Genomic DNA, 17,748 nt, shown 5'->3' with positions numbered 1-17,748 from the left:
AGCAATGCAAACTTGTAGGACGTTGAGGTTGGCGATCGAAGGAGATAATTCTTTTACTGCGAAGACCCATAGGGCCACAAAAGGAGTCGGCGACATTGCAAACATGAACGTGGCGCCGAGTCAAAGCAAAGAGACAGCTCATTCGCCTAACACCAGAGCATGCTCAAGTAACATGGGGTCGGCGAATATATAGGAGGCGTTGAGGTTGACTTGCACCTGTGCCTGGCTTGGAGGCCAGCCGTTACTGGATTTAGGCTACGCTACTCGTCTCCTTGCTTTCATTCTACATGACTCAACACTAACATCGCAGTTCAGTAAGACCCCAGGTGATTCTAACGAGCCTATGAATGTGTACATAGGTCCAGAAATTTCGTACGAAGACGTCTGTGTGTCAGCCTTATCAAACGAGGGGTACAATCTAGGGATGTAATGTGTTGCCGCATACCTAATCAGCACGAAGAAATGTTGGTTGCATGATATATTTAGCATCCCTCTATATGCATGGGAGTGTGTTGACTGTTGGCCCGATACACTGCATGAGACCCAGGTCCAACGTACGAAGTACGCGCCTCCCTGCTCTGGAGCTTCTTGGGGGGCAGGTTATTACTAAGTAGGCGTCTAGTACCCATCACACGCTTCCATATAGCCTCTACAATATCGTGAGAATATGACTCGGGAAAATGCCATCCGCGTTCGCGCTGTCCATAGTCGCTATCGCGATTACGTTTGCCGTTTTGCAGATCGCTTTGACGGCCACTCAAGATGCTTGAGAGCCAAAGGCTGTCACAGGAAACATTCCCTCTCTCAGCACTATATACGGCATGTTCGTCCACAAAGATGACTACTACATCCGGCTAGGGTATACCTATGCCATTCATCGTACAAACCAAGTCTCCCTCCATGTAGATGTAAGTCAGCTAACATATCCTCGGCGGACTCGTGTAGGAACGAAACGCAACTCCCTATTTACACCTTGAAGCTCCCCGGATTGTCGCTCTACGTTATCAACTCACTCCACTTGATACAGCGTATCGACCGCCACATCACCACCGTTGACTTCGCTCCTCTCCAAGCACAAATGTGCAAGAAAGCCATTGTGTGACCAAAGATGGCATGGATCGGATTTCCGCGTCGGAGAACAGCTGCTTACGCAGCTTTCCACGAACCGCCGCCCCGGGCGCCATGCCTGGTCCCGGTCTGAACGCGTTAGGAAAAGTGGTGGTGAAGACCTTTACGGACACCTTTGACCGAATGGAGTCCCAAGGGGGAATCGCTGTTGACTTATTCGATTGGGTCAATCGCGAGACACTCTGCGCCTCGACGAATGCTTTGTATGGACCTCACAACCCGTTTCGCGACCCCGAAGTTGAAAAGGAATGGTTCGACTACGCAAGTGGCCTCCTTACGATCTTTATGGGTATTTTCCCGAATATCCTCGCTCGCCGTGGTGTAGAGGGGAGAGAGACTATGGTGTCTGCGCTAATGAAGTACTTCCAGAAGGGCCGGCACCTCGAAGGCTCTATGTTCATTCAACTTGGCCAGAAATATAATGAGAGTTTCGGTTTCACCCTCGCGGATCGAGCTCGTGTCGAAGTCGGGCAGGTAGCTGCAGCCATCTTTAATACCGCACCGGGTGCCTTTTGGGCCGTGTGGCAGGCTCTGGCAGACCCCGTCGTATTCGAGGACTGTAGACAAGAGGTGACTCAACTGGTGCGAAATGATGCCGATGGCACAAGTACCATCGACCTCGCCCGCATCAGAGCGGAATGTCCTATCTTGATTTTAATAGTATAGGAAGTTTTCCGGTTCCACGGAACTAGCATAGCTTTCCGACTTGTCCAGGAGGATACTCTCATCGATAACCAATATCTCTTGCAAAAAGGCGGCGCTGCACTGATGCCCAACGCTGTTGTCTACTGCGACGAGTGTCTGGGGCCCGACGGTTGGCGATTTCAACCATAGGAGGTTCTTGAAAGCGGCCAGGAATGAATCTGCGAAGCACCCTGCCACCGCGTTCCGTGGCTTTGGCGGTGGCCATGTTCTATGTCCCGGCCGTCATTTTGCCAGTACTGAGATCCTATCGCTCATGGCTTGAATGCTTTTACGGGTTGACGTGCTTCCAGTCTCCGGAAAATGGTCAGAGCCAAAGAAGGACTTGGTAGTGGGCAAAGCGTTGCCTATTCCAAAAAGTCGTCTGAATGTCAAGTTCGTTTCAAAGCCAGGTCGCAAGTGGCGGACTATACACTTGGCCAAGGACGCTACAGATATATCATCCAAGGATACCTAGAACTTACAGGTGTTATAATATAGCGTATCAATCAAAGTCTCTTGTAGTTACAGTACATACCGTTTTTAGTTAAGTATTAAGTTAGTTGAACTGTTTATTGAACTATGTATTGATTAAACTGCTGTCTAGGCCAGATATTGATTGAATTTGATATGTGAGGTTATTCGGAACATTGACTTGAAGGCAGCAAAGCTGTGAATAGCTTCAAATATTACTTATCAGGAACAGTTCAAAAATATAATGCAAATGAACTTATGTAAAAGCGGGACTCAGCTTAGGGTAGGCTAAAAGCGGCGTGCCTCAGGTCGGCACCAACATCAAGGTAAAACCAGGTTCCACCGATTTATTCACACCGTTCATCTTGCGCCGCAGCGGGGTGAAGCAAGAGCCACAAAAATTGGTTATCAGTGCTATCTATACCTAGGTACATCGTTATCAACCACCAACGTGGAATGAAGCTTCATGTCCTCCTATGGATTGCCCCCTATTGGTCTCACATCCCACTATCTCGACATCATTCACGGCTTACCGTATTCGTGCTAGGGGGTAGAGCTTCTAATAAGAGGAATGAATCCTAGTAATTGGATATTCAAAGAGAAGCAAGTAATCTTACAAATGCACTCGTTCGCCCATTAAGCTACGAAAAGGTGAAGTAGGTAGAATAGGTAGTGACTCGGGAGAAAATCGAGTAAATGCGTTTAGGTACAACTGAATTACTGGTAGGATAAACTACCGTATGTTGACCCCTATCTACATAAGCCAGCGAAGACTAGGTACCTAGATGAGAATCCAGGTAAATTAGGACAATACGTATTATTCCATCGCCGGATGTACCTTGTTTGTACATTACTATTTGCATCTGCTATTAGGAAAAGCATTGTTGGTCGTCAAGTCCGGTTCGCCAAACCTGCCAATTCCACCATATCCTTACAATAGGGCACTAGGCGCGGCCTTGGCCTCGAAGAATCCATACAATCCATATCGACAACAAACCAAGCGTGCCCTTCAAGAAAGCGTGTTTCCGACAATGAAGTATTCAACAATGATACCTCTAAGCTCCATCTTTAGACTACCGAAACTCAGATGTGAAAGGCCTTAAGACCGCAATGTAAGATAGCGGCCGCTCTTCGGCATCTTTAACTAACTCCGTTTGCTTCTATTATTTTCGATTGCCTGTTCAATTACTCAAATCATCCATGATGCCGCTTTGGATCACAGTCGCAATTCTTTCAGAATGTGATCCGCCATATTCTTGTATTGCCACGTGTTGCCCTCCATGCGCTTGAACTGAATCCCATGCAACGAGAGAAGAGGAACTTTGACGATAAATATCTCAAATTCCAGGACCATGTTGCCACCCAAATCGCTCTGGACATGAGTGGTCGTCTCACCCGGTACTCGTCTGGACGAACTGGTTGCGTCTCGCTGAATGCTCTCGGGGTCAGAGAGTTCTGATGCCGAGTCGCTTCGATCAGCGTGTCTTCCGGGCGTCCGTGGTGTGGGGGGTGCTCGATCCATCTCTCGGATCTCCTCACGATCGCGTTCCGTTCGAATGCCAAAACTAAACCTACGTCGATGACCGGGAGTTGGGACGGGGCTGCCTGGCGCATCTGCAGCCTTTTTGAGATCAATGCTAGGCATATGGCGGCAGGAGAAGCCCCCACGGATCTCCGTGTAGTCAACACCAAGGTCCTTCAGCACCCTCCTAACGTCTGCACGAATAGCAGGTACCGACTTTGTCGAGGTGGTGGAAACGCTAAACAGGCCCTTTAGGAAGACCGGCTTGGCCAGCTCGGAATCATCCAAGCGCTCTGCCGAGTTTCCACTCCCTTCACCAAGTTCCTGGTCTGTCTCTTCGGGAACATCAGCAGCACGAGCACCCTCTCTGCGCAATCTTCGCGCTTGGATGCTCTCTCTACGAGCGTGCCCAAGCGGCCTTGCTCTCATGGAAGTAGCACGAGGGTTCAGCGCACTCTTAGGCTCCGGTGGGATTTTATCGGTAGCTGCAGACTGATCTGAGCCGCTGGTTGGCGGCGGCTCTTTAGCGATTCGGTTGGCAGACCCAAAAGGCCGCCTACGAAATTCCGCTGAACTTACGCTGGTCGAGCGCCCTAAGCCCTTGTTGCTTCCAGACAAGTTACCACCGGCAGATAGGGGTGGACTGAGTAGGTCCCGATGCTGCGGTTGACTGCTTCCTGAGCGCAATCTTGTCGGTACGTTATCATCATCTCGCTCACGTCTCGACCTCCGTATGCTAAAGCTCTTACGTGGTGCCGTCGGGTTTTCGGCAGGTGAGTGAACGTGGACAACAGGAGGATGAGAACGATCCTTATCGAGCCTCTCTGGTTCTCTTCGACGTCTAGTGCTGAATCGCCTAAGGATACCTGCAGCTGTGCTTTCCTTCTTAAGCGGTAGATCCATGGGTGTCTCCGGAGGAGGGGGGATGTTGGGCGTTGCATGGGCCTTTTTGACGTCCTCCGGGGCATCGTCTTCTCCATGGGTTCTGGCACGAGGCCGTGACCGTCCTCCAGTCGCCTTCTCCCCAGTCATCTCATAAGTTGCAGTATTCGTGTGCGCCTCAGGAGGTGGTGCTATTTCTGGCATCGGGGAGTCGGCAACGTTCTTTGGCGTATGCGACTTGGGCACCGCGTCAACCTTGTCTCGATCTTGCTTCTCCTTCACAAGGTAATAGATAGAGATAAGCGGGCTAAAGGCGTTGAGCGGATCGACGCCAATCTGTAGAGCATCTGTGCTTGGGGTCGACAGGTTGTCACGACTACTTCCGGAATTGCGTCGCTTGTAGAAGTCGAACCCGAATCCTCGCTTCTTCTCCACATCTTTGGGGACAGGTGGGATTTCTTTCTCTTTCTGCAGCAGCGCTACAGCACGCTTGTAGTCGTCCGATTCAATGACTTTGGTAAGCTGGACCCTTATTACTTCAGGGGGACCGAAGTTGAAGCCAGTCATGGCATTGATGACCTCTGTTTCTAGAGGTAGTGACAACGGTTCGCGAGCGGGTAGGTAGTTCTCGGGCGGCCCGCCATACCCCTTAATCATCCACGGATGATTCATGACTTCGTGCATCGTAGCACGTTGTCTTGGATCGGTGACAAGCATGCGGGATAGAAGGTGTCGGCACTCTGAATGTATGTTAGCAATGTTAAACAAGCTCCCCGGGGGAGAGATCACTTACCGTTAGATAACCAACTAGGATAATCCACAAGTCCTTTCTTAATCTTAGCATGCAGAGCAGGCATGCTCTGGTCGTCGAAGGGGACCTTGCCGCAAACCAGGACGTAGAGAACGATACCAAAGCTCCATACGTCTACCTCAGGACCAGTATAAGCTCGTGCCTGGAGGAGTTCAGGTGCTGCGAAATAGAGAGAACCGCAGAACGTCTTCAGGTGACCTCGCGGAGCAAAAAGATTGCTGAGACCAAAGTCGATAATCTTGATGTCTCCAGTCTTACTGATCAGGATGTTTTCGATCTTCAGGTCGCGGTGCACTATGCTGTTGCGATGGCAATAGTCGAGAGCACTTGCGATCTGTCGGCTGAACTTCCTTGCTTGCTTCTCCTTCAACTTCCCGTGGGAGATAATGTAATCAAGCATCTGACCACCATTTACGTATTCGAAGAGCATGTACCAATGATAGTTGGTACGGACTACATCTCGCATACCGCAGATGTGGGGATGCTGTAAGAGGGTAACGATTGCTGCTTCTCGTGCCGTTCGAATTTCCTTCGATTGATCGGCCCTCTCTTTGTCGGCTCGACTGTGATGCCCATCTTCGGTAGAGCCTCGCGGAATAATCTTGCAAGCGACCTAACAATCAGGGTTAGCAAGGCCCCTTGGGATGATTGACTTGTATCTAGAATGTTTAATATAAATGAAGCTACTGACCTGTTCTGTGCCGTCTTCTTTGCGAGCGAGTTTTACCTTGCCCATGCTACCGGCACCGATAGTCTTGCCTAGAATCCATTTCCCCGATTGGGTCGGAATGGAAGTTCTCGAAGTTCGTTGCTTAGCACCGGTGGCGCGAGCATCGGCTGCAGCCTGCATGACGGGCGGGATTGCAGCTGGGCCTGCGTTATTCGCGACAGCGGTCGGCCCTGCCATGTCGCTTTTACTATGGGTAGATCGAGTACTGCTTCGGCGATGTACCCCCTTGGAATCGGTCCCACCACGCGAAACTGGGGGAGGACGGTCTTTGCTAGAGTTCCGCTTAGTTTGATGGTGACTAGCAACTACATTCGACGTCTCATAGTCCTGTTGGGGGAGAATGTCTTGAATAGGACGACCGGAGGAAGAGGTCTGTCGGCTGTGATGGCGATGGTGGTGGGAGGTGGAGGCAGAACGAGTTGGGTGTGGAGCGGAGGAGTGTTGTTGGGAAGGCGAAGCGGCGGTGGAACTTGTCGGGCGTGAACGAGTAGAGTGGCTTCGCACAGGTGGCTGGGATTGGCGAGATCGGGGAGACGAGGAGGATGAATGTTGGTGATTGTGGTGAGGAGAGTGAGGATGGTGATGATTATGATGATGATGTTGTTGTTCGGTTGTTGAAGTTGACATTGCTCGGCAGCTGGTACTGGAGGTATTGCTACAGCAATCCTGTGAACCGTACCGTACAGTATGAGAATGATTATCGAATAACAACAAGGGGGCAGTCGGAACGGGGACGGGGACGGGGATGAGCTGTGGTAGCTGTAGCGACAAGGCCTAATGAAGGCCGATGCTTCTGATCCATAAAATTCAAAATTAAAGAATTTGGTACGGAACAGAATGCTGCTGGGCGGTTTCCAGAGATTTGGAGAACTGATTGGGATCTGACTTGGGCAGTAAAGCGAAGGCGGAACGGCCTGGAAAGAACAAGCCTGAACAGCCTGGGAAACTGGGGTCGGGAAATGTTGGTACTATGTAACTACATTGATACTAATAGGTTGCACGATGTACTGTTACAAAATACTGTATGTGCAGTCCAGTCCAGTCCTGAGTTACAGGTGGAAGCCTCGTCACTTCTTTTTCTTGCTTCCCCCCTTCTCGCCTTCCTTTACCACCTACCACCTACCACATTTACCACTTTCGCAGTACCACCTTTTACCCCTAAAAAGAGGAGGCGTCAATTGGACCGGGGTACACTAGCGTCTTTTCGCGGGTCTGCGAGCTTATTATTGGTGAGAAACCGCTGCCGGCTTGCACTTGCTGAACACTTTGGACACTGTAAATTTACCACGGCTGATTAGGTAGTCGGGCGTGTTCATGTACCTAGGAAAACCTACCATGCTAGTGATAACGGCGGAGAGCTGGAACACCCATTTCCATCCATACATGTATGTACCTTTCTTAAGTAAATGCGTTAATAGGTTACACGTAAGAATTGCAACCACCTACGTGTAGTAATAAGGACGGTCTAATAAAGGAGACTACCTCCACCATTCCACCACCATCACCTGCGCACCGGGGAATTCAGCACCGACAACTATCTAGTAATGCTTTTAGTCCCACGCAAGACGGTTGACCGTGTGTGTGCACTTGGTGTGCCCAGAAACCAGATTCCAGAACACGAGAGCCGACGTCTGATAATACAGGGAAGATCACAATCGAATTCCCCCAGCCCCGCAGCTATACACAAGGTCTCGTAAGGCGAAACTACCAAGGCACCTGGGCATATTTCAAGACAAGACAGAAAGAGCACTTGATAAAAAAAAGGAAATGGAAAAAGAAAAGAAATGTCATCCGTATATTCACTTTAACCTAGTCACGTTTGTGGTCCGCGAGATAACTTGGACAAAGCTAACTGGATCACTCTTACCATAAATGCTTTTCCGTTCAAGAAGCTACCTACCAGTGAATTGAGCTATGTTAGCCGCATGTCGCTGTCATGCAAGCAGCAGAGTTGCACTTTACGTAGCCTGGTTGGTGGGTGATGTGGTTTCCAGCTCATACACAATGACGAAATTGAAAGAGCGGCCCCTGGAACTAATCGAGACTAATGAATTCTGTAGTCTAAACTTGCGATTCAAACGATAAGCATCCATCCATATGAAAATAAAAAATGCACCTACAGTAACTGTCCTAACCTTTAACAACAACTTTTGTGAGATGTGGCCGATAACCAAGCGACAGCACAGCATAGCACAGCACACCAATGAATTAAAGCTTAGAAGTTTACATGAAATAGGAATCAAAAACCGCTCACACTGTCAGAATTGGTAGCTTATCAAACTTACAGCAGAACACGGAACTAATTACGGACAAGTCACTTAACTACACGTGCTGCGTCTCAAGCGTTATATCCTCCTATCTTTCTGATCATGATCCAGTTGATTTGTGCATAAGGGATGGATGTGATAATATGGAGGGGTATGACGACAGCAACCGGATACTCCCACTCTCCCACCCACTACCAACAAGGTTATATTGTAGAATGAAAGCTTGAACAGATCAGGAAAATAATGGGCATCCTCGAATATTGCTCCTACTCTTCTTCGGTCAGCCAGGGGCCATGATAGGTTGACCATTTTCGAGTTTCCCGTTCCTGACCATTCATTGAATAAGGAGACGGCTCGCCGGGTTGATTGGACCGTGAAGCGAGTTAGATCCTAAAGGAGCAATCATGGAAAACACCAATCTGTTGAACCATATCGGTACAGGTGCGTCTTACCATGCTCTCGTTACTGAAATATCCACATTAGACTTCTCTTTTTCGGCATATTACAACTTGCCTCGACAAATCCAATCAATTTGTGCACTTGTCTTCGCATATATGGAAGTTTGCCCGCTTCCTCATATGGAACTTGCTTGAACTCCACGTACCTTAAAACTGGATGGTGTTGCCCCTTTTAGGTTTTATATTGCTTCTAACGAAAAGCTTGTTCATAGTGCCGGTGTACGCTTTAAAAAGCACGTTCAATGTGACTCGGAGCTAAACTCCTAAATATCCTCTATCTAATCTGCTAGTAACGAGTTTTGACCTAGAATAACTAGATGGTCGGGGTTGATTTACACGCAACCGTATCACCCCCTAATTGAGGAGAAAAAAAGTGAGTTACCTATTCCTTCATAAGCCGAGGTTTCCCTATATGAAAACTCCCTTCTGGTAGTTGCTCCCCGGTGAGCCGCTTGTAGGACAGCACTGTGGTTCCGGACCTGCAGGACAACCCCATTTGTATGAGATTACCTCACAGCCTACCACACCGGCAAAGGGGGGGTTTCACAAACGGTTATCGGACGTAAAAACGATGATCGCCATATGTATGATTCAGTTGGAGGCAAATGGTTTTTGACCCAAGAACGGTTTTTGATTTGTCAACGCAAACTTGCCTCACTCTGATTGGTTAGAATAAGTGGACCAATCCAAAAATTCGAAAACGGTGGGAATCGAACCCACATTCTCTTGTAAGAGCTTTTAAGACGATACTTTATTAAGAGAATTTAATTTGTTTACAAGGTAAGTCTTTACTGTTTTAGTATATATCACATCTACACCTCAGTCACTTTTCGAGAACATTAACATATTGAAGTTTACGAGCTTTACGGTTGAGCTAAGTGGTCTAGCCATACTACTGAAGGTTTAGCTCTAAACTTAATTATAAAGCTAAAGAATTTCATCCAATCAGTCAGTTTTTTTAAGCAGAGTACCCACTTTATAAGCATTTCAAAAACGATTTTCTACCAATACAAATGATTGTTGCCCTGCAAATGGTTTTTGGCTGGGAAGAACGGTAATCAGCTTGCAACAACGGTTTTTGACCATCAAATAACCGTTTGTGACATCCACATATTGCCGGTATGGTACGAATCTGTACTCCGGTGCTTTTAAGGGTTTGAATCATAGATCTTTGACATCATTACATAGCACTGTTCGCGAAACCTGCTTGAGCCATTTTACCCAGGATAATCGTTTCCCGATTTTGAACATAATGAGATATACAGAACCTTGCCAGCAATTTAGGAATTTGTATCTATCCATCGAATTAGGTATTAACCATTACAAAACAACAATGTTGCAATGCATCATCGAAGAAAGAATTGAAGCTATGCAGCTTCCACTAATATAATACACCTATGCAATTATGTAACCCAGCCAAAAGGTACCTAGGTACCTATGTGGGTACTGGACCAGGTTCTTAATAGCTTAGGTGAACGTATTCAATTCTTATCGATAAGGAACATTCATTCCCAGCTTCATGATCCAAGAGCTTTCGAACTACTTCAGACAAACGGTTTATACACATTCTAATACCCAAAATCCGGACAAAACTGCGAAGTCGCGCCAGTGATACTGCCTCCAACTTGCGGATTGTGGAAAAACCGCCCATGTCACAAAAGCGATCCCGCAAATCCTTCGAAGACGAGTTCCAAGACCAAGAGTCGTACGTCGTCTACGGCACCCCCCTACCGCCCCTCGACCCCGACGTCCGCGACGACGGCTCCTACGTCCCGGTATGGAAGCAGGAAGTGCGGGATGAGCGCGGCCGCAAGCGCCTCCACGGCGCCTTTACCGGCGGCTGGAGCGCGGGCTACTTCAACACCGTCGGGTCTAAGGAGGGCTGGACGCCGTCTACCTTCGTCTCGTCGCGCGTGAACCGCCGGAAGGACGATGCGGCGGCTAAGCAGCAGAGGCCGGAGGACTTTATGGACGAGGAGGACCTCGCCGACGCGGAAGAGGCGAGGAAACTTCAGACTGCGCAGGGGTTCGCCGGGCTAGGGTCTACGGATGAAGATGGGCTTGCTCAGCGGGGAGGGCTTACGGATCTGTTCCGGGTGAAGGGGGATACGATGGGAAAGAAACTTTTAAGGAAGATGGGTTGGAAGGATGGCCAAGGAATTGGACCGAAAGTCCGTCGGAAAGCTCGGCTTGAGGTTGGCGGCGGCAAATCAGGCGGCACGGTTCAGGACGGGGGCGAGACGTATCTCTTCGCGCCGGATAACGTATCCATGATCTCGTTCAACAAGAAATTAGATCGAAAGGGACTAGGCCACAGGGGAGAATCGCGATTGGCACCAATGAGAAGCAACACACGAACGGAAGCCGGTTCAAGCTCTGATGAGGACTCGCGAAACGGACCTTTAATACGCCCCAACGCGCTGAAAAAGAAGAAACCGAGCAAATTCGGTAAAGGCGGGATAGGCATTGGCGTCCTCAACGATACGGGATCCGACGACGAGGATCCGTACGAAATCGGGCCGCGCATATCGTATAACCGGGTCATAGGGGGCGACAAAAAGAAAAAGAAAGCAGCAAGCACTACGACATCGGCCAACCCGGCGCTCCGCTCCGCACCAGTCTTCATATCCCGCAAGCACGCCCTCGCCCAAGCGGGCAAGAACCTGCGAAAATGCCACGACGGCCGCCTCCCCCTCGACGGCTTCGTCTTCGGCACGCGGACAGACGACCTAGCATCCTCCATCAACTCGGAAGTCAACAAGTACCCGCCGCCCACGATCCCGCCGGACTGGAAGCCTAGCAAGCAACGCCAGCCCGACGACGCCTCCTCCGCATCAAACCCGAACTACGTCTCCACCGCCGACGCGGCCCGCGCCTCGAATCTAGACCCGCGCTCCCGCGCCGCGCTGCTAGGCGAGGCCCAGCTCCAAGGGAAATCCGTCTTCGACTTCCTCTCAGCATCAGCGCGCGAGCGGCTCGCCTCCGCGACAGGGAAGCCAAACTTACCCCCGGCTCTCGGCGAGATCCCAGCCGGCTTCGCGCTGAGCGACGCGGAGAGAAGGCAGCAGCTCCTGCGCCGGGTCCCGGAGCTCGACAAGGCGACGGCGGCGGCGGCGATCGCGCGAGGCGCTTCGGGCGGCGGGTCCGCGCCGTACGCGGATGATGAAGCGAAGAGGGGACGGTACAGGAGGTACCTCGAGTGGGCGGCGGGTTTCGCGGCAGAGCCTCCTGCTAAGGCGCCCGACGTCTCGGAGGAGGATTACCTCCGCGAACTCCACGAGTTTCGGAAGTGCGCGCTGATTTTTAAGCCTATGACCGGCGCTATGGCGTCGCGGTTCACGACGTCGACATCCGCGTCTGGCTTGAAGGGGAATGGAAACGGGAACGGGAGCGGGGCTGATGGGAATACGGATCTGGTCTCGAGGCCGCCGCCTAAGCCGGCGGATCCCGCGGAGCAGGCCGCGCGCTTGGGCATGTACGGCTCGATGACGCGGAGCACGGCGGACTTCTACCCGACGAGGTTGCTGTGCAAGAGGTTCAACGTCAAGCCGCCCGCGCACGTGCAGCCGGATCAGGAGCAGGAGGGCGCGGGTGCGGGTGTAAGTGGGAATACGGCGAAAAGCAAGGCTGCGGATCCGTTTAGGACGTTTAGTTCCGGGGGCGTGTATTCGGAGAGCGCGATGACGCTGGATGAGCTTGTGAGGTCGGCGCAGACGCAAACGCAGGCACAAGGAGCCGGGGGTTCGGCGGCGGGTGATGGCGGAGAAGTATCAGCATCGACGACGTCTAAAGCGCCGGAAGTACCGCCTCAACCGCAAGCGACGGCGGTCGTGGTGAACGCGGAAGTTAACGAGGTGTTGGAAGGGAAGCGAGCGGAGGACGATGTCCTAAAAGCTATATTTGGTGATAGCAGTGATGACGAGGACTAGGTGCGAGGACTATAAAAGTATTGGAGTATAAAGCATGTATATTTAAAGATCGTTGGATGCTCGCAATTGTTATACCCTTATTGAATACCAATATTTAACGCTATAGCAAGTCATACTCATAGGTAGTATGTGGGAAGCAACTGACCGACTCCTTTATATGTACGGCTTACAACCTTCTAATGTCTTAGTCTAGAAACCGGTGAAAAGTCAAGAGCCTTGGACATTTCGCAATTCCATTTGGAACTTTTCCTACGTCACCCATCTTCCGATCCCATTATGATAATGCCATAGGATGCCATGTATTCTACCATATGCCTTAGATTATCTAGCCTAGGGTATCGGGTACACTTATAAAACCAACCCTTTTCCCCACACACACCAACCGCAAATACACCAAAACATCCCCTAATGCGTAGGCTTCGTGATAGGCGCAATAATACCCTGCTTGACCAAGACCCTCGGCTTCGTCGCCTCCTGGAACGTCTCCTTGGTCATCCACTCGGGGCCGACGGGGAGCCGCAGCGCGCGCTCGTACTGGAGCCTCGACTCGTACGGGTGCGGGAGCTGGGAGGCCATGAACTTGTCGTTCTGTAAATTGCAACAGGTTAGCCGTAAACGTTCGTAGCACCGACAATAGCAGTCTAGTGCTGGGATATAGATAGACAAGTGACGTGACATACCTTCTTATTTCTCTTCTCGTTGATAATGACGCCCTTCAGCCCCGCGTCCTTGCGATCCTTCTTCTTGATCCCCTCCTGCTTAGCCAGGAACCGGCCGTGATGCCGACTCTGCTCGCGCTTGCTAACACCGTCACCGACCCAGCTACCCCAGCCAGGAAGCGTGTTGTCGATGATCTTATCGTCGTCCTCCTCTTCAGCCGCCGCTTTATCCTCCTCGAACTCGGCCACGACGTCCACAGCGCCGAAGGCCTTTTCAATTAGCTCGTGGTCGCGGAATTTGATGGGAAGATGGCTCTCCTCGTCGTCAGACGAGTCCTCGAAGCTCACGACCGCTTGCTTGTTGTTAGGCTTGGGTTTCTTCGCTGAGGCTGGAACTGCTGGCGCTGCAATAGCCGCGGAGTCCGCACCAAGCTGTAGGACATCTGCTCCGGGTTCCGTCTTGCCTCTCTTTTTCCTAGACGGCCCTGTTGTTGACGGTTGGGTCCAAGCGCTCGCTGTCGAGTTTGCGTTTGCGTCCTGTGAGACAGGGGCTGAAAGGCCCTTCGATCGACTACCTGAGGTGGCCGCAATGTTATCCCTAGCAGCTTGAAGTTCCTCCTTCTCTGTCTTGTCTGTCTTGCTAGCCTTGGTAAGCTTCTCAGTGGACTTCTTCCCTGATGGTTGGCCAAATATTCGTCGACCAACATCCTCAGGTCCGTCGTCAGATCGATCGCCGTCTTCGTCGTCGGAAGCTAGTTCTTGTCGGATCTGGGCTACTAGGTCATCATTGGCTTTCTTTTTCGCCGCCTCCGCCTTCTTCATGAACTGCATGCTCATCAACTTCGACTTTGGTTGCCCGTCTTCGGCGTCGGAAACCTCGTCAAGTTGCTTTAGGAGTCTCTTTCGTTCATCAACATCATCCGAACCACCCGAGTAATCAGAATCGTCGTCCGAGTTATCGTTTCCTCTAGACGGTTTACCATCGATGCGACGGCGTAACTCTTCGTCTCGGCGGGCCATTTCGGCTATTCCCACTCGAACGTCGTCGTCCCAAGCAGCGCGACCATCCTTGTTAGACATTTTAGCCCACTTGCTCTTCCGATGCCGATCTCCCATTCTCTCCATAGCTCGCTGGCGATCCTGGGCTTCGCGCTCCTCTTCCGAGTCGATTTCCCCATTTGCGGCCATGCGTTCGTGCTCCTTCAACTCCTCTCTTTCCCTTTGCTTTCGGTGTACACGGTGGTAAGCCTTACTCTTGATCTTCTTGATGCGCTTTGCTCTTGCGTCTTCTCGGGACTTGAGTTCTCTCTCGCGGCGCTTTTGCTGCCACAATTCCTTGAGATTATTTCGCGAGACACCGTCAGCATCTACATCCTCTAGATCATCCAATTTTGTCTCTTTCTTGGTGCTTGGTCCTAGGCCGCTTTCCTCCATGATGGCAAATATAGTTTGTTCCAGTTCAGTCCCAGGCGCTTTGCGATTTAGAGCCTGAATCTCGCTATTGTCGTGTCTAGCGAGACCAGTTTCGTTTTGTGGCAAGGGAAATACTATATGCTCCGCTCTTCTGTTATGCTTTACGGTCTCCGTCCACCGGTCCAGGGACTCATTCGTCTTCTCGTACGCAACAGTGCGATCCAGCTTTGCTTGCTGGCGTCTTGCGAGGGGTACTTCGAGTTTTTGCGGCTTGCTAGATTTCTCCTCTTTCGTCATAAGCTTGAGGGACCTCTTCAATTGAGGATCCTTGACTCCTAATAAGCCTAGATCTTTCAATCCGAGCTTAGGTTTCTTGGTTGGCGAAGTCTCTTGTTCGTCCGCGTCTTTTACCCCTGAAAATTTTGATACCCAGGCATTAATTCCGGATTCTGATACATCGTCGTCTTCATCATCCTCGGTGTCAGGGGACTCATCGTCAGATGCTTCAGCATCGTCGTCAGAACTCTCATCAGAACCCGATTCTGGGTCCGCTCCGGGTTCGTCGTCTTCCGACATAGACATATCTAGAGCCTGGGCAAGATCAATGGCATCCGATCCGAGAGAGGCGCCATCAGCGTCGTCAATATCATCATCGTCGTCGTCTTCATCATCGTCATCCTATAAGTCATATTAGCCACCAACAACCAACAACCGCAATCTTCAGCTGCCTCTCATTACCTGTCTTCTCCGTTTTTGTTTCTGCTTCTGCTTCCCCTTACTCCCACGAAACGCATAATCCTCAAACCTTTCCTCGTCGCTCTCGCCAAACGCATCATCACTATCGATCTCAGAATCATCATCGACACCGATGCGCCACTCGTTCCCGCTACTATCACTGCCATACTCGACATCCTCGTCGCGGTCAGCGCCGCGGCGCATCTTCCTCGGAGGCCTCCTCTCGTCCTCATCCTCATCCTCATCATCATCGTCGTCGTCGTCATCCTCGCCCCCCGCATTCCTAGAGCGCTTGCCGCCGCGGCTACCACCCTCGAGTGGTGCGTCTAACTCGCGATTGCGCGGGGTGCGAGTTGGGCGGTCGGCGAACTCTTCCGATGCAATCGCAAAGGCGTTCAGCGCCTTCTTCGAGGACTTGGCCTTCGATCTCTTCTTGCCCTTGCCGCCCGCGCTCTGTGCGCCGCCGCCGACGGGCCGTCCGTGGGCTTGCCGGCCGGGCATGGTTGGATTACGCTTCTTTCGCTGCGCTTTCGTGCAATGTAATGTATCCAAGTACTAACGTATCTTTTCTCGGACCTTCAATGGCAATATTAGGCCTTTATTATCTGAAGTCGATTTGCAGCTTGCAAGTGGCAGAATTGTAGGATCTACGGTACGAATTCTCATAAAAGTGAAAGCGGTGTCTAGACTTTTTTTCTGCCGCGATAGCGATAAGTGGTGGGGGGAGCTGGGACAGCGGACGATAGTACCGAATCCGTTAACTTGTTAATTTATTTTATGTATTGCGATATATATTATATAAATGCATAATAAGCTTTAATTATTAATATTATATTTTATTATTTATAAAAGTTATAACATTAAAAAACGTTATAAATTATAAAAAATTATAACGTTTTTTAATTTATATTATTTATAATATATTAAATTTAAAATTATTTTATTTAAATTTAAATATTTTATATTTAAATTATTTTAAAATAATTTTTAAAATTAATTAATAATTATTTTAATATTATTATTATAAAATTATATTTTAATAAAAAGTTTTAAATATAAAAATTAATTATTTTATTTATTTAATAAATTATTTATATTTTATAAATTAAAATTATAAATAAAATATTAATATATATTAAATATTATTATTTATAAAATTATAATTAATTTTTAATAAAGCAATGCTAGCCGCGCAATATGATGTTACTTATCTCCGCCGCGCAGTACCGCTAAAACGGCGCTAGCGCGTTCGAACGGTGTGTAGAACGCCCTCTAACGCTACACCTACGTTTAATCAATTGTTCTACACTCAATCCAAGTTCAAATTTCCTATAATTATAATAGCTTAAAAGCCCTCAATTTGGAGAACCTACACTCTAAATTTTGAAGGTTGCAACTTCGAAATGGCTGAGATATCTAAGGTTCAAAAGATTCGTCGGATTGAAGCAATTCCAAGTCTTGCGACCGCGATTCAACCACTGCTCCATTTTGACCTTGCAATATCTCCTTTAGACCTTTGTGTTAGGTCCTGCAAATAGGGCCGTATATAAAGTAAATTAAGAGCTTTTTAACTATAGTAATTATAAGAGATTTAGGCTTGAAATGAGCGAAGAATAATTGATTGAAGCTGATTGAAAAATAGTTGTGTGTAGGAGTTACAAGGGTACAAGTGTTTGTATAACGGTTTGTATGGGAGCAAAGGTACCCGACCTATACCTCTTTCGGACGCACTTTTTTAGCGCTACTGCGCGGCGGAGATAAGCAACATCATACTGCGCGGCTAACATTGCTCTTTTAATAATTAAAATTTTCGATTTTATTTATTATAATAAATAATTAAATTTTTAAATTAATAATTATTTTAAAAATAACATTTAAAATATATTATTATTATTAAATATTTTTTATATTATTATTAAATATTTTTTATATTATTTTTAAATATTAATTAAAATAAAAATAAAATAAAAATAATTTTAAATACGCCGGTTATTTAAATATATTTATTTAAATTTATTATTATTAAAATAATTATTTTATTATTAAATAAATTAATATA

At 48.8% G+C, this 17,748-nt stretch overlaps 4 protein-coding genes across 4 annotated transcripts; 2 read left to right on the top strand and 2 right to left on the bottom strand.

The window, feature by feature from the left end:
* Positions 1-680: 680 nt before the first annotated feature.
* F4807DRAFT_454237 (cytochrome P450) lies at positions 681-2,287 on the top strand (the record flags this gene model as incomplete). Its single annotated transcript, XM_048000552.1, has 7 exons — positions 681-731; positions 774-859; positions 946-1,096; positions 1,138-1,768; positions 1,799-1,927; positions 1,977-2,066; positions 2,124-2,287. 7 exons carry the CDS (start codon positions 681-683, stop codon positions 2,285-2,287), a joined length of 1,302 nt encoding a protein of 433 aa, XP_047849493.1.
* A 1,212-nt stretch (positions 2,288-3,499) lies between these two features.
* F4807DRAFT_454236 (Pkinase-domain-containing protein) lies at positions 3,500-6,405 on the bottom strand (the record flags this gene model as incomplete). The annotated part of the gene is made up of 3 exons (XM_048000551.1): positions 3,500-5,427; positions 5,481-6,111; positions 6,190-6,405. 3 exons carry the CDS (start codon positions 6,403-6,405, stop codon positions 3,500-3,502), a joined length of 2,775 nt encoding a protein of 924 aa, XP_047849492.1.
* A 3,955-nt stretch (positions 6,406-10,360) lies between these two features.
* On the top strand, positions 10,361-13,086 carry F4807DRAFT_296232 (DUF1604-domain-containing protein). The gene has a single exon (XM_047994887.1). It carries the CDS (start codon positions 10,603-10,605, stop codon positions 12,880-12,882), a length of 2,280 nt encoding a protein of 759 aa, XP_047849491.1. The 5' UTR covers positions 10,361-10,602; the 3' UTR covers positions 12,883-13,086.
* Positions 13,085-16,353, bottom strand: F4807DRAFT_296213 (small-subunit processome). The gene is made up of 3 exons (XM_047994886.1): positions 15,693-16,353; positions 13,563-15,632; positions 13,085-13,470 (listed from the first exon to the last, which is right to left on the bottom strand). The coding sequence occupies exons 1-3, from the start codon at positions 16,188-16,190 to the stop codon at positions 13,288-13,290; spliced, it is 2,751 nt and encodes a 916-aa protein (XP_047849490.1). The 5' UTR covers positions 16,191-16,353; the 3' UTR covers positions 13,085-13,287.
* Positions 16,354-17,748: the final 1,395 nt, after the last annotated feature.

The sequence above is a fragment of the Annulohypoxylon truncatum genome, assembly GCF_022578515.1.
Source record: "Annulohypoxylon truncatum strain CBS 140777 unplaced genomic scaffold F4807scaffold_48, whole genome shotgun sequence".
Lineage (NCBI taxonomy): Eukaryota > Fungi > Ascomycota > Sordariomycetes > Xylariales > Hypoxylaceae > Annulohypoxylon > Annulohypoxylon truncatum.
Note: the sequence above shows the minus strand (reverse complement) of the source record. Positions and strands in the feature narration are given on the sequence as shown.